The 16,817-nt window shown below is 40.1% G+C and overlaps 1 protein-coding gene across 3 annotated transcripts; it reads left to right on the forward strand.

Moving 5' to 3' along the window:
- Nucleotides 1-574: 574 nt before the first annotated feature.
- LOC129452104 (zinc finger protein 862-like) lies at nt 575-5,662 on the forward strand. 3 transcript variants are annotated; one of them, XM_073854872.1, is made up of 8 exons: nt 575-2,523; nt 2,784-2,970; nt 3,057-3,396; nt 3,486-3,605; nt 3,701-3,812; nt 4,882-5,041; nt 5,205-5,269; nt 5,352-5,662. In XM_073854872.1, exons 1-8 carry the CDS (start codon nt 2,250-2,252, stop codon nt 5,408-5,410), a joined length of 1,317 nt encoding a protein of 438 aa, XP_073710973.1. In that variant the 5' UTR covers nt 575-2,249; the 3' UTR covers nt 5,411-5,662. The 3 variants fall into 3 exon arrangements, 1 of the variants encoding a protein (XP_073710973.1); XR_012358239.1 differs by having other exon boundaries at nt 580-2,523; nt 5,131-5,269; XR_012358240.1 differs by lacking the exons at nt 5,205-5,269; nt 5,352-5,662 and adding an exon at nt 4,003-4,147 and having other exon boundaries at nt 576-2,523; nt 3,701-3,861; nt 4,882-5,022.
- Nucleotides 5,663-16,817: the final 11,155 nt, after the last annotated feature.

Genomic DNA, 16,817 nt, shown 5'->3' on the forward strand with positions numbered 1-16,817 from the left:
ACCAGCAGTGTTTTTTTACATGTTAAACTGTCCTGTCACCAGCAGTGTTTCTTAATATGTTAAACTTTGCTGTCACCAGCAGTGTTTTGTCATATGTTATGGTGCGCCGTCACCAGCAGTGTTTTTTCATATGTTATGGTGCACCGTCACCAGCAGTGTTTTTCATATGTTAAAATGTTATGGTGTGCCGTCACTAGCAGTGTTTTTACATGTTAAACTGTGCTGTCACCAGCAGTGTTTTGTCATATGTTATGGTGCGCCGTCACCAGCAGTGTTTTTTATATGTTATGGTGCGCCATCACCAGCAGCGTTTTTTCATGTTATGGTGTGCCATCACTAGCAGTGTTTTTTCATGTTATGGTGCGCCGTCACTAGCAGTGTTTTTATATGTTAAACTGTGCCGTCACCAGCAGTGTTTTTTATATGTTAAACTGTGCTGTCACCAGCAGTGTTTTTTTATGTTATGGTGCGCTGTCACCAGCAATTTTTTCATATGTTATGGTGCGCCGTCACCAGCAGTGTTTTTTATATGTTAAACTGTGCTGTCACTAGCAGTGTTTTTTAATATGTTATGGTGCGCCGTCACTTGCAGTGTTTTTTCATATGTTATGGTGTGCCGTCACCAGCAGTGTTTTTTCATATGATGTGGTGCGCCGTCACCAGCAGTGTTTTTTATATGTTAAATTGTGCCGTCACCAGCAGTTTTTTTACAGGGCTCGAAATTGCGACCATTTTGGTCGCATATGCGACCGAAATTTAACCTGTGCGACCGTTAAATATATTTGGGAGCATTTGTGCGACTGCCCATTTTGTTGTGGTGCGACTTTATTAATATGCTGTGTGCTGTGTACTGTCCTGGGATCAGTGTTTTCTCCAACGTTACATAACCAATAAAATTTCACCATTAAGTTCTTGCGTTTAATGAAGACCGCAGATTGGCTAAAATGAGTGTAAACAATTCCTTGTTGCCGTGCTGCTACGTTGCTACGCAGAACGCGAAAACCTGTAAAAACAACCACAAGCATGAAGAGAACATTGAAAGATTTCTTTTGTAAGCCGACTACCACCACTACTGTAATTGATGGTGACGTTGCAGAATCACGTGGGACTGCACCACCGGAAAAAAGGCTTACTTGTTTCGCAGAGAGTGGCTTAAAGACTTCGAGTGGCTCCGTTATGAGAAGGGCTCGATGTACTGTGTTCACTGTAAATCCTGTGGACCGGAGGTTGCAGGTAAAACAGCGTTCGCCGTGGAGTCCACACATTTTAAGCGCGAGACCTTGTCTAAGGTTGTTTTCACATATGTTGGTGCGCACCGTGGTGCGGCCTCGGACCGCACCAAAATACATTGTATCATTTTTCAGTTAGTGCGGTCCGTGTTCACATATATATTTTTTTGCTGTACTCGAAATGCTGCACCGTACACCATGTGACAACGGTCAGTGCTGTCATTGGTCTCTGACAGCTCTTACCGTCTCATGACCACCCCCACGTTTCCACGACAACCAGCCTGACAGGGAGAGCGCAGCTATCAAGATGTGGAGATAAACGATGCACGTCTTTGCGAAGTTTCTTTGCTTTAACGCGAAATTGCGTAGCTGTTCTATTAAAGCCTTTCTCACGGAGCCGTTTGCTAAAAAGCCCCTAATGTCACTATTTGTGTGTGGAGGACAGCTATGCATTTATAAAATCATCAGCTCAAAGGTAAAGGAGACAGCGAATCTCTATGCAACGGACCAGGATTGGCTTGTTTGTTGTTAACCCACAATATAACACCCGGCACACGTCACAACGGAAACCCAGTGGCTCAAACATGTGGAGAACTTCCTGTATTTGGTTCGGCCCGAGGTCCAGCAGTGCTCACACCACAGGTGGGTCGCCCCAGAGTTCGGCAACAGCCGCTCCGAGACCACCTGTTTAGAGCGGTCTCGGAGCGGCCGTTTAGTGCGCACCCGAGTGCGGCTGTTGTGTTCACACTGACCCAAACGCACCTTACTCGGAGCGACACGTCATTTGGTCCGACCTAAACAGTGTATGTGTGAAAACACCCTAAACACGGCCAAAGTGCCAAACACAAGAAGTGCCGTAACAAATGTGTGGGAAAGAGTTCAGCATCGAGTTCAATTGTTGATGCTTTTGAACGACAGGATGCTGCCAGCCGTTCCGCTTTGCTGGCAGAGTTGAAAATAAAATTTAACACCGCCTATACGATTGCCAAAGAAGAGCTAGCCTTCACTAAATTTAAACCGATGTTGCAGCTCCTGAAAAAGAATGCCGTTGAGATCAACATGACATACGCAAATGACAGGTCATGTGCCAACATCATTGGCGTAATAACGGACACCCTCCGGGAGAACACCGCAGTTCAAGTGTCGTCATCGCAATACGTTGCATTCATTATTGATGGAGACACGGACATATCCGTCAAAGAATGTTTAATAGTGTATGTGCGCATTCTGCTTGATGGACATCCGAGAAACATCCTTGTAGGGCATGTTGAGTTGGAACACGCCAATGCTGATGGTAAGAATGTTTTTGTTTTGAATGTTTTTGTTTTAAAAAACATTGCCTATTTAGTAGTAATAGCATGCTGGCAAAGCAGTTATCTATATCTATATATATGTAATATATATATTACATAAGGTCACTTTTGTAATGTCACAAATAATCATGTGTTTTATTTGTTTACTAGATTTTACATTGTAATCATAATAATGTCATCTGTAATTGTTAAATTATTATTTCTGATATACTAGTTAAACAGCATTTGGATATTATTTTAGGAATGAATGCAGCCACCAAGTCAGCATTTGCTGGTCTTGGTGGGTCATGCCAGGACTGGCTCCAGAAGACTGTGGCGATGGGAGCTGATGGAGCAGCTGTGAATTTTGGAAGGAAGGGAGGAGTATCAGCAAAACTTCAAGAAGAGGCAGGAAAGCACATTATCCCATTTCACTGCATGCCTCATAGGTAAGCTGGTGATAGCCATTAATGCACACATAAGACTAACGTTTTTTGAGTAGCAAACTATAATTTCAGATTTTTTAATATTATAGATTGGAGCTTGCTCTGCTATCTGCCCAAAAGGATTCACCTTGGGTAAGCAATGTATACAACCTGCTTAACTTAATCTGGAAGACTTATCACTACAGCTCTAAGTCCAGAAGAGAGTTAAAGTGCCTTGGAGTTGAACTGGATGTGTCTGTAAACAATCCAAGTGGAGTCAAGGGAACAAGATGGTTGCCACATGTATCCAGGGCATTGGATGTGCTCCTGAAGCAAGAGAAGAAGGAGGGGACCCTGGAAGATGCTGGGCAGGACACTGCTGTATATACTCATATGGAACACCTTGCTGCATCATCAGCTAACGCTGATATAGCTGGCAGAGCAAAGCATGTTAGTGTAAACTAAGTATAGACATGCTTTTGAAATTTTCATTTAATACTTTACCTGCTTTCTATGCTTTTGCTGTGCTTGTTATGCAGGTCAAGGAGACTATGGAGGATGGCTCATTCCTGGCATTTTGCCATTTCTTGGCAGATTTATTTTCTGCCATCAGTAAATACAGCCTATTACTACAGAGAAATGATGTGATCCTCCCACAGGTAAGCTTTACCTGGTCAAAGAATATATCATATATTTTCTTAAGTTTTAAGTGTTAAGAGTACAATAAAGTTGATTAATAGAATCACACCAACAGGCAGTCAGCAGCTTAAGGAACCTTATTCTCAACATTGAGGCAATGGCTGTGAGGCCATCTCCAAGTGGCAGGCTGGCTTCCTTCCATGCAGCTATGAAGAGGCAAAGAGATGGTAGGGAGGAAGAGCAGGATCAGGAAATGCAGCCTCGTTTTTTTTCCGGGTACATTGATTATAATACTGAGCAAGAGTACAGGAAAGCCTTAAAGACTATTTAAATATTAATGAATGTCTAGTGAGAGAAAGATGTGACATTTACTTTGAGATTCTGTGTTGTATGCTTTGTTCATTTTCAATCATTAAGGGAGTGCCTTTGAGGAAAGGAGAGGTAGAGATCATGGCTAAGGATGGACCCATCAGTCAAACTGCGCCCAAACTGAAAAGGCAGATCGAAACCACTGTTACTGCAACAGTTAAACAGCTCAGTCTTCGCTTCAGCAGCTTACTCAGTATGTTTTGATCAGGGTGGCTAACATATGAAAATTAAATACAGTATTTTAAGGCGTAAGTAACATTAGATCGTGTAATGATGCCGTGTTTGAAAGTAAGCATTCTGCCAAATTGTAAGTCTAAAGGTGAATGAATAGCAAAGTAATGGCTTGTGAAAAAGGGAGTTGACTCTGAATTACTATTATTATGACATACTAGTGTTTTTACACCTTGTATGTACAAAAACTTGCTGTTGGACACTCCATAAACCAAAGTAGGAGCTCAAAAATCAAATGTTTCTTAATAATCTGCACTGAAAGCTAATGGTCATTTACTAAACTTATTTTACTTTTCATTTAACACTTTATTAACTCTTTCCCCACCATTGACAAGTTATCTTGTCAATTAAGAGAAAATTATGAGTTTTTAATGGAAATCCATATTTCCACTGTTATCCACTTAGGTGGCCCTATTACACAGCTTATAAAACAGTATTCACTCAGTTAAAAACCTACCCGTGCTTGACAGGTGATAAAAAAGAACAAAAGAGGATAGGATAAAACAGGGTTTTTTTTTAAAGCAAAGGGTCTGTTATTTCATTTGATGTATTGTATGTTTATATATTAAGAACATTTTCTGGAATGCATTAAACTTTTGTGAAAATCATGAAAAATTCTGGTGCTTGATGGGAAACAGTTAATTAAAACAAAATGGAATTATTACATCTTTATAAAATCTTTTATGACTTCTTCAGGTCAGGCAGAACATGTAACAGACACTGCAGCAACCAAAGCTGTCCAGTGTTTCCAGGTGTTTAACCATGATTCTTGGCCGGAAACTTTGGAGGAGTTGGTTGATTATGGAATTGAGGAGGTGCACTATTTGTTGGACCATTTTCAATCTGTACTGGAAAGGTAATTCATGGTTATAATTTAATCTTAATAAAGTTTTAAGTCTGAACATTTAAGAACCACCAGTAAAAGTTGGATGGTATTTAATTAAGGAATGGCTGTGACTGTGCCCTGGCTAAAGAGTAGTTTCAGGCATTGAAAACTCTAGTGTTCATGTCCTTCAAAGACAAGAGCTACCATGGGCTATGGGAAATCCTTCTGACCAAGGAACCCTATTGCTTGGATTTACAGGTAGGCTATGTTTTATATTATGATACAGTTGCCACTGACTACTTCTAACCTGATAATGAAATATAAGTTATTTTTGTTTCAGAACATCCTTCATCTGGTGAAGATCATGTTGGTCCTTCCTGTGTCCTCAGCACAATGTGAAAGAGGGTTCTCAGTCCAGAAAAGGATAAAATCAGACGTCAGGTCTTCATTAAATCCAAGCACTGTAGAAGATCTGATCCGAATCAGTGTTGAGGGTCCTTCTTTGGAGGCATTTGATGCCTCAGCCGCAGTAAAGAGATGGATGGAAGAGGGACAACGAGCCAGAAGACCAAATTTCAAATCCTGGCCACAGGATGCTTAAAGCCCAGTGATTGCGTTTTATTTTTAATAAAATAAATGAATTAACATATACATTGTAGTTGTGGTGCTTCTTTATTTTTGGATGTGTGCGCCTAAATTTTTGCTGGTGCTCCTAACTCTTTAAAGTTGGGAGCACCAGTGCTACCAAATAAAAAAGTTAATTTTGAGCCCTGTTTTATGTTAAACTTTGCTGTCACCAGTAGTGTTTTTTCATATGTTATGGTGCGCCGTGTCACCAGCAGTGTTTTTTCATATGATGTGGTGTGCCGTCACCAGCAGTGTTTTTATATGTTATGGTGCGCCGTCACCAGCAGTGTTTTTCATATGTTAAAATGTTATGGTGTGCCGTCACTAGCAGTCAGAGATGTATAGTAACGAAGTAGAACTACTTCACTACTGTACATAAGTACTAAAAGACAGTATCTGTACTCTACTGAAGTATTATTTTTTTCTCCTACTTCCACTTTTACTTCAGTGCATATTTTTGATGAGTTTAATACTTTTACTCCGATACATTTTTTATGTGCTGCATAGTTACTCGTTACACTCAAATGTTACGAATCATTCCAAACCCACATTATCACTGCCGGAGCGGTGATATACATTAGAAACACACACAGATCGTGGTCTAAACCAATCGGAGAAAGTGAAGGGCGGACCCCTCCCTCCCTCTCACTCACAAATATGAGTTTTTCTCTGCGTGTGTAGAGGGGGTGGGACAACCACATAGCTGATGATGATTGGCTTACTTTCCATCGTTAGCCAACCAGAGGCAGCAGAGTTCATACACAAGCACGAACAGTCAGTCCGAGGCTCCGAGCAGAAAGTCTTTTACAGTGTAAAAAAAGTCCGCGCAGTGACTTTGTCGTTAGGTTAAGAAACTTTTAGAGACCCCTTTAGCGACTTTATTAAAAAATGACTAGGATAAATCTAGCGATCTTTTCTGGTGTGGTTGGAGTTTTTTGGAAACTGCTGTGAAAGGATGCATCGCCCCATCCAAGGCACATTTTCTAAAAGTGTCTTATTGAGCTTCCAGTAACCTCTGTTTGCTTTAAATTTGCTTGAACCATGTTCATTTATGTCAATTGTTATTCCTTTATGATCTGTCAAGACTGAAGGCTCTATGGAAACAGATTGAACAGAATCTTCCAGTGTGTCTGAAATTAAGAAATAGTCAATACGTGACTGTTTGGACTGATCTTTGTTACTCCATGTATACATAATTTGGTTTGGATTTTTACGGCGCCAAATATCTATTAACCCTAAACGAAAGCACACATTGCTTATTTCAGCATTAACATCATGTTTTGATGGCCATCTATCCATTATTCCATTATGTACAGAGTTAAAGTCCCCACCCCATATTATTTTAGTATCAGTGAATTTATTCCTAATTTTTACTCATTTTAATTCAATATTTTCAACAACAACAAAAAAAACCACACACACAGCATTTGTTTTTAGTGGCATATAAATTCACCAATACATACTGTGACTTCCGAGTGCTTATACTTGCAATATCACAAATCTTCCAGAATTATCTCTTTCATGGCTAAGAACATGACCTTTAAATTTCCCTTTGAGTATTGCGACCCCTGCTGCTCTGTTGCTGCCATGAGCAAACCAAATATCATTTCCCCATTGACTTCTCCAAAACTTTTCATCTTCTTTGCATGAATGAGTTTCCTGCACAAAATAAAAATCTGCACCCTTCCCTTTACAGTATAAAAATAAAGATTTCCTTTTCAAAAGATTACGTAAACCCCTGGCATTGATTGAAAAAATTGAAACAGACATAACATAAACTTTAAACAATCGCTTATCTTGATTAGTACTAAAGACTTAGGGCCCTATTTTAACGATCTAAGCGCATTGTCTAAAGCGCACAGCGCAACGTCTAAATGGGCGTGTTCGAATCCACTTTTGCTAATTTAACGACGGGAAAAATGGTTTGTGCGCCAAGCGCATGGTCGAAAAGGGTTGGTCCTATTGTAATGGGAGTATTTTGGGCGTAACGTGCAGTAAACCAATGAGAGTCTCAGCTCTCATCCCCTTTAAAAGCAAGTTGCGCTGGCGCTCTGTCTAATCCCTATTTAGATGACGGACTTTGTAAACTGAAAAACTAAGCGGAGGAAGAAGATCCCCAGTTTAAGATTAATGTTAAATAATTACAAGGCTTGACATTAACTTTTTGAGCAACTTGTCCTTCGGACAAGTAAATTTGTGTTTCACTGGTCCATGCACAAAAGTCACTTGTCCGGGTAAAGATTTATAATATAATGTATTTTTTGTGTTTTGCAAGGGATTTTTCATAGGGGTGGCCAGGCAGGGGCCAGCAGTTACTCTGGTGACACATAAAATCTCTATCATCCATCCTTAAAATACTTTTTAAGTATTATAGGTGTGTTAATAAGAATAATGTATAACATACAATTGCTACAATACTTGAATTTTAATTAAAATGAATTCAGATTAACATAAAATTTATAGTCATAATTCAACCTCATGTTTTTTTAAACTATTTAATCAAATAAAACTTTTGAAATTTACTTTGAAACCAGGATTTATATCTTCCATTGCTGAAAATACTATAGAGCCCAAAAAATCATGTGAATTTAGGCCACTGAAATGTATTTTACTAAGATTCATTTGGCTGCTTCTCTTTCTGAAGAATGATGCTATATCTGCTGCCTTTCTCTTCATTTTTCACACATTTCAATGATTGTAGAAAAGTGTCACCTTTAATAAATGGACTAATCCGGTCACCCCTGTTATTAAGTGCGAAATGGACTGTTCCAAAACTTTCCGCTAGAGTCTACGCAGTGTCGGAGAATAGAGCAGGTGAATGATAACGGGAAAGGAGATCGGCTGAATCGTGTAAATAGTTATAGTTTAAATAAGCAGGATTGATTCAAATCAAAGGAGGTTTTGGACTGTGCGTGTGCATGCATTATACTAACCACACATCTATGCACATTTAATAAAGTCAACGATTTGAATACTTTGAGTGAGACATACTTGTTCTAACCGGACAAACTGTAGCCTTCAACCAAACACGGACTAGCAATTAAAGCAAAATAATAGAGGATTTTTCAATGATTGTCTGACATTAAAACACTAAAGCAAAACATTAAAACATTACCATGTTTTAAAAAACTTATTAGAATAAATGTATCTAGATTATCTGTTATATATATAAAATCAATCTTAAACCTAGCATTTACGCTGTAATGTTCGTGTTGAATTTTTAATGTACAGTGACGAACTCTCAGATTCAAATCAGCTTTCGCGCAGCGCACACACACATAGGCGCGCCGAAAGAGAGATTCTCATTATAAAACAGATTCTTAAACAAGATTTTAAGCCCATTATGTGTTTTTACCGAACGTTAGAAGAGAAAAAATACGGACTTAAATCGGCTTTTTTGACACAAAGTGAAGTCATTTATATTCACGCCGGAGCCTGAAGAAACATCACTCTCCATGCAGTCCCGCGACTCCCGCCCCTCCGTGTTTGGCGATCAGGTTTAATGCGCGTACAGCTTGTTTAGTAACAATAACAGTACATGTAAACGTGTGTGTCGGCGTGCGCGCTCTCTGTTCAATAGTCCGCTCGGTGTTTGCGCTGCGCGTTCTGCTCTGTCGTTAACGGCACATAACGTGAAGTTACATTGATTGAAATTTAACTTGTCCAGTCGGACAACTCATTTTCTCTTAGACTTGTCCTACAAAAAATCCACTTGTCCCGGACAAGCGAACAAGCCTTAATGTCGAGCCCTGAATTATGTTGTTTTTCACTTGTATTGAAATTGTTATTTTTTTCTTAAAACCTTTAAAACCCGTTTTCTTTTAGTCATGGAAGTAAAAAAGCAGGCTTGTAATTCCTTTAAATGTATGGCTATCCAATATAATCAAAAAATAATTGACAAGTATGTAAGATAATTTTTGTACTCTAAAAAATACTTACAGGAGATAAAGAATTTACAAACGGCTCTCCTCACGTTTCAGCACTTTGGACAGCGTTTTTTAGCAAAGAGTTTTTTAAGCATTACTTAAAGATGTTTCTCATCTCACCATATCCACAGGTACAGAGTCATCATATACAATAAATCCGTGAGGCAGCATTAAAAAAAACATTTAAAAACAGATTCATTTGTTTAAAGCAAAGCATTTATTTATTTACCAGGCTACAGGTGAAGCAGCTCTTTGCGCCTTCTAACGTCTCATAATTAGTCCTCATTTATGTCCAAGAGACTCAATAATAATCTTTTACATTCAATCCTTTAATCTTTCATATTTAAAAGCATTTTTGTGCTGCTGCGCATTCATGTACTTTGTGATAAGCAAATCCGCGTTGTCCTCCCGTTTATAGGTGCATATTACAAATGCGCTCTTTAAAAAACAAAAAACATATTGCGCCATTGACTTTAGACCAGGTTTTTGTTGGTCAATGGCATAGTCTATTTTAGTTGCCTCAAAACAGCAACGCGCCAACAATGCGCCTAAACACACCTCGTTTTCAGACCAAAACGCCCATGGGCGCAAAAGTGGGCGCAAATGCATTTGCTATTTAAACAACGTGGCGCTAAACGTGAAAATTAGGGTGAAAACTAGCGAAAGACACTTGCGTCGCGCATTGCGCTGCATTGCGCCGGATGTAAGATAGAGCCCTTAAACTAGTATGGTCACTCATTTCTGCTTTTCTTTGCAAAAATACCTTTTCATTTTTTAACAGTATATCTAATTACAACAACAATGATACTTTATCATACGGCATCCATTTGCACGGTAAGTTAACACATGTCACAATTGATGGACCGCTATCCCCGGTTAAATCCCACAGTTATCCCACAGCATTATGTCTTCAAATGGAAAAGGAAAATCCAAAATAAAACCTGTGCATCTCTCAGGTCAGTTCACAAGCCTGTAAAATGTTAAAGCTGCTGACACAACCAACTCATCCGCCTGATTTAAATAAAAATGTACCAATTTGTATCATTTAACTTCAATTGTTTAAATGGCATTGTGCTGCGTTGCTTTTGAAGCAAGGTAACAAAATATCTACAGTATTCCATTTGTTGTTTTGTATAATAACTACACTTATTTAAATTAACAAAACCTAAGTGTTAAATCAATCAAACACCTGTAGCCTATTATTGAAACTTATTACACGGCTCTCTGGAATGCTTGATTCTGATTGGTCAGTTGAGACATTTGCAGGTTTGTTCTTTTCAAATAATAACCGCTCCAAGGTAATAACGCATAGCCGGACTACTTGTATGCTTTAAATCCCTCCGCGCCAACAAAGATTACTGTTTGGCGCCATCTTGTGACAAACACTGGACAACCACAATTAAGAATGGAACATTTTGACATTAATTTTAACATGTACAGAAAAAACAAAACATTTAAACAGTGGATAGAAGAAAGAACAACGACAAGACACAGAGAGCTTACGGAGACTGAACTTTACAAAATAGAGCATGACAGCTACGAAGCCAACACCAAAAAAATACAGAATGGGCATTAAAACTTCTCAAAGACTGGCTAAAACAGAAAAAAATGGAGACAGACAAGTATGAAGCAGAGGATCTTAATAAGGTATTACAATCATTTTATGCATCTTGTCATGGTTCTGCCATCTTGTCCTTTGTTTAATCTAGTCTTGTGTAACAGTAAGGTTTACTGTTTTGTCAAGTTTATTGTTAAGTGTCATCCTGTTTACTGTAATAGTGTAGTCTGGTGTCTTGTCTAGTTAGTGTTCTTTAGTCATCCTGTTTTTGTTATTTTGCCCCCTCGTGGGTTTTGCTTTCTGTTTTGTTTATAATAAAAGTCTTTAGTGTTTATCCCTCTGTCTGCACTTCGGTTCCCTCTTGCAAATCATAACAGAATGCACAAGCCAGAAATAAACCCAGCAGACAGAGTGGACCCAGCTGAGTGAGCCCACCAAGCTCACAGATTATTCAGCCTCCGCCAGAAGGAGGCAGAAGTCTTACCCTTTGCGGTGGACTTCAGGCGAGCAGCAAGAGGCACCAATTTCACTGAGGATGAATTAAAGGTGATTTTTAGTCGTTGCCTCAACAAACCTCTCAACCCCGGCGAGATGAGGTTGCTGAGGTACCTGGGCTTCGAGGACTTGGTCCGTTATTTTAGTAACCGGCCGGAGCCCAGGGCCTCAGCTAGGGCTGCATCTCCACCTGCCCCACTGCCTCCTATACCTGAGGGCCTCACCGTTGGAGTGCTGGCGCTGGAGGACCCAGCGATCACCACTCCTGTTCCTGCCACCCATGTCCAACCCCCTGACCTCAGAGGTAAGCGAGAGCGGAGAGTTTTGTGGGAGTCACTGTCCGAGGGGTCCTCTTCGGAACCTGGTGCCCCCACCACAGTTCTCCCCTCACGTGCCACGGCATCTGCACCACGCCCGAGAAAGAAGAGTGGTTGTGGACCCTCAGCATCAGCCCGCGCAGCTGCAGCCCCTGCCGTCTGCGCAGCCACCGCTGCAGCCCCAGCCGTCTGCGCAGCCAACCACAGCGCCCCCTGTCACGGACTCTGTTTTGTCTCCGCTGCCGGACCCAGGGCCCCCTGTCACGGTCCCTGTCTCGTCTCGGCTGCCGGAAGCAGCGCTCCCTGTCTCGGTCTCTGTCTCGTCTCCGCTGCCGGCCGAAGCGCCCCCTGTCACGGTCCCTGTCTCGTCTCCGCTGCCGGACGCAGCGCCCCCTGTCACTGTCTCGTCTCCGCTGCCGGATGCAGCGTCCCCTGTCACTGTCTCGTCTCCGCTGCCGGCCGCAGCGCCCCCTGTCACGGTCCCTGTCTCGTCTCCGCTGCCGGCCGCAGCGGCCCCTGTCTCACCGGCTCCTTCTGTTGCTTCCTCCCCAGCACTGTCATCCTGTTTGTCTGCCTGGTCCCCTGCTACTGTCTCCATGTCCTCCCTTGACTCTTTCCCCTACCCTGTGAGTCCTGGCTCGCCCCCATCTGCTCCTTTGTCTACCCCTACCACGCCCTGGAACCCTACCTTGCCTCCTTTTGTACCCCTTACCCAGTCTGCATCCCCAACCAAGCCTGTTCCCTCCAAGATCCTCACCAAGCCTGCCCGGACTCCTCGTCCCAAGCCCTCCACTACCCCTGAACCCAAGACCCCTTGCCCACCAAGCTCCACCCTACCTGGACTTCCTTTGGTGAACACTGTTTTGCCTCCGCCCCCCCTCCCTTGTTTGTTGTTTTTATTATGTCACCCCAACCCCTTTGTAGTGTATTCTTGTCTGCCCCTATGTATATTTGTCATGTTTTCTTGGTGTCTGTCTATCTGTCAGTCTGTCTTGTCCCGTGTCTAGTGTTCCCCTGGGGAGCGTCTGGTAGCCGCTCCTTTAGGGGGGGATTCTGTCATGGTTCTGCCATCTTGTCCTTTGTTTAATCTAGTCTTGTGGCAGAATCATGACAGACCCATGTTTTGTGTGGGTTCACCTCATTATTGTTTGATTTATATCACCTGTTCCCCTCTTGATTTGTTACCCTATTTAATCCTCTTGTATTCATTGTCCTGTGCTTGTGCATTGTTTCTGTGTTCCTACACCCTGTGAGTACGCTGTTAAGTCTAAGTCTAGTCAAGTAAGGTTTATTGTTTTGTCAAGGTTATTGTTAAGTGTCATCCTGTTTAGTGTAATAGTGTAGTCTGGTGTCTTGTCTAGTTTAATGTTCTTTAGTCATCCTGTTTTTGTTATTTTGCCCCCTCGTGGGTTTTGCTTTCTGTTTTGTTTATAATAAAAGTCTTTAGTGTTTATCCCTCTGTCTGCACTTGGGTGCCCTCTTGCAAATCATAACACATCTGTGCAAAGTTTCGCGGAAGGATAAAAATGTTAATTTAAAACAAATATGCCAATAAAATGTTTCAAATTCATATTCATGTCCAGTTTTGTTTCTTATGTGGCAAGTAGCCGTGTAATAAGCGGGATAATGTAGAGGCAGCCGGTAGTTATTGGGAAATAAGCCCCGACAGTGTGAGCAGGATCCTTACATAACCATATATACCAACATTTTTTTTGTTAATATAGAGATCTGCTGTTTGCTTACAAGAAAGACATTTAATATTTAATATTGCTTGGATTTATACCGACACGTAAGATTAGCTGTCACATTAGACTAAGCTGAAGTCCATTAACTATACGGGTACAGATGCAGAAATATGGACTATTATATAATTGCATATTTGTTTAATTGTTGTTTGTGTTGCCATCAAAGCACAATTATAAATAATAATAACATTTTAATAAACTTAGTTGTGTGTGATTTTGTTGTTGGTTTTTGTACTACAGAGGGCACCAATTTGGCCAGCGCTTTACTCCACCACTGTTAACTTTACACTATATACTGTGCACTAAAACAAAAGAACTTCTTGTGTAAGTACAGCCCTATTATGTTAGAAAGTTTTCTTGAAAAAATATTGGTGATATCTACATAAGGCTTTGGCAACATTTTAACGGTTGTTGATTCTCATGTCCTCTGATCTCTGCATGATCAATGTGTTGTGTCATAGGCAATCACCAGATCTTCACCAACCTCATCCTCATCTTCATTATGTTGAGCTCTGTCTCCTGGCTGCTGAGGACCCCATCCGTAAATGATCTGCCAGAAACATTAAGAGGAGAAACCTCTCACAATGCCCAGAGCGGAGGTGTAAAGCAGTGAAGTATTTTTGCTCACTTCTCAAGTATCTGTACTTTCAGTGGTGCCTGCAGCCTTACTGCTGTACGCACTGGCATGAGAGGGCGATATGTTTTGTTTTTTACATAGATCAACAATTAATTTAAAATCATCTACGTACACTCATAAAATATTTAGAATGCTAGAGAGAATATGAAAAAATAAAGGTGTGCATTTAGGGGGAAAACTTCATGTGGCACTGCAGAGACTGATCGGCATACATGAATGTGGGAATTCTGCAAGAGCGATTAGTAGGCACTGGTCTTGAAATGGTGTTGCGTTACTTTGATGTCATACGCCGATCGGTCTGCGCTGCACTGAATGAACTACAACACAGTGTGGAGGAGGAGAGAAGGTTTAGGCTCATGAACAAAATTTTACTAACTTTGTCTGTCTGAGGTAACATCTGCGTCTGTCTTACCATGAGATTAAATCCTGCAGGTGATCTTTATCAGAATGTTTTCCTTTGCAAACTTTTACTGAACTACATTCTGATGCATAATATTGTACTTCTGTAACAACTCCACAAAATTTTATTTTTCATACTAAAGTACATTAAAAAGTATTATTAATACTCAAGTACATATTTTAATTTTACTTAAATAAACATAATTAAGTACTTTATGTTTTTAATAAGATTAAGTATTAAATGATATTTAATATGAAATGTAGTGGAGTATAAGAATAAACAGATACTTGTTAGGCATGTGTGAGGAAGGAGATGAACAATGAAAAAGATCAACTTAATTTAAACATAATGTAGAACGGACAACGATGGCAGGTGATGATGAATGGAGACATAGACAGAATACATGGGGAAAAGAACAGGAGGACAGACGGGGAGCATGACAATACTTTGCAAATTGTTCTTGATTTCAGTAAAAATAATACTTGATCATTGTTTGGTGTTAATGTGGTTCTGTGGGCCAGAGGTGTAAGCAAAGTGTTCATATTTTGATTTTTTCAACCTCATTACTTTAACCTAACCCTATTACACACCTTATCATTCACAGAACAATTTTGAGGAGGTTTTTTTTATTTTTCTCTTACTTTTGGGAACAAACTTACATTGATACGTAGATTTTTATCAGTATGATCAAACCAATGACTGTTGACATTACAGGTCCATATCACCTTACCAGGTACTAGTCAGTCCAGCACAGAGAATACATGTTTACAGTAATGAGAGAGAAAAGCCTGTAAACAACTATCAATACTTATTTATTTTTGTCATATTTTCCTTATATATTATCTCAGTATTTAATTGTTTTTGCTTTTAAATGATTAACATGAAGCAGAAACCTAAACAAGTATATCATGTAAACTCTTCTAAGCGCTTGATTTGCTGTTTTCAAAGTCAAAACGTTTTTTTTCTGTCTCGTTTGCCAAGTGATCGTCTCCTATACTCAGCCAGTGGCCATGCTTATATAGAGCAACATCACACTCCTCCTACAGCGATGTTACTTTAATATCAAACCATTCATTTAAACTATAATACTGTTTGTTATCTGGTGTGTTGCAGGTTCTTGGTTATTCTTTTTAAAAAAGTTGCCAGTCAGCACCAACCTTTTTTTATGATTTTCACAAAGTTGAATGCCTTCCAGAAAATGTTCTTCTATAAATATGTAAACATACAATACATCAAATTAAAACTTTGCTTAAAGTTCAATTCTACCTTCATTTGTTCTCTTTTTATCACCCCTCAAATATCGGTAGGTTTCTTCATAAATATATTTTTTGAGCAGAAAGCTTAGATGATTGCATTTTTGTGAAGGACTTTGGTTTAAGATCAATTTAAGAATGATGATCAAAACATACACAGAGTAGTGTTTTCATTATGAAATCCAGTCCGGGCTTTACAGTAATATTCTTCAGTGGCAGCTCATGACTGCTTATCAAAATGTGTTCGAAGTGTCATGTGTTGCTTTGTGTTTTCAAAATATGTGTTGTTTGCATCATGTTAACCATGTGCATCACGTGTTTTGTCAAGGTGAGTGCCTGCTGCACACGCGTCAAAACCGTTTATGATAAGAGATGCTCATGTTCACAAAATACACTCAAGACACTCACTTAACAATAAACTCTGATTACACATGAGATTATGCGAGTATCTGGCAAACGCGAGCGTCTCTTATCATTACCCCTTTAGACGCGTCTGCAGCAGGCACTTATTTTGACAAGACGTGATGCACATAGGTTCACTCGACATGCAAAACGCATATTTTGAAATTACAAACCACATACATGACGGGCCACATACATGTTGTGATGAACTTCGCATTGAGCGCCCTCGAGAAAAGAAGTCACCGGTTGCCACGGATATTCTTATTTTGTTATGAAATCCAGTCCAGGCTTTACAGTTGTATTTTTACATTTCATTATGCAATCCATACCAGGCTTTACAGTAGTCATCTCACAGTTTGTTACACAATCCAGTCCAGGCTTTACCGTAAACATTTTACCGTTTCGTAATGGAATCAATCCAGGTTTTACAGTTGTATTCTTACATT

This window comes from Misgurnus anguillicaudatus, chromosome 17 (genome assembly GCF_027580225.2).
Source record: "Misgurnus anguillicaudatus chromosome 17, ASM2758022v2, whole genome shotgun sequence".
NCBI lineage: Eukaryota > Metazoa > Chordata > Actinopteri > Cypriniformes > Cobitidae > Misgurnus > Misgurnus anguillicaudatus.

Bases quoted from the DNA above. Each gene is read 5' to 3' on its own strand.
- LOC129452104 (XM_073854872.1), top strand. From the start codon at position 2,250: ATGTTGCAGCTCCTGAAAAAGAATGCCGTTGAGATCAACATGACATAC. The intron at 3,606-3,700 runs GTAAGCTTTACC...TCACACCAACAG, and splicing joins ATGATGTGATCCTCCCACAG to GCAGTCAGCAGCTTAAGGAA. The intron at 3,813-4,881 runs GTAGGGAGGAAG...TGACTTCTTCAG, and splicing joins TATGAAGAGGCAAAGAGATG to GTCAGGCAGAACATGTAACA.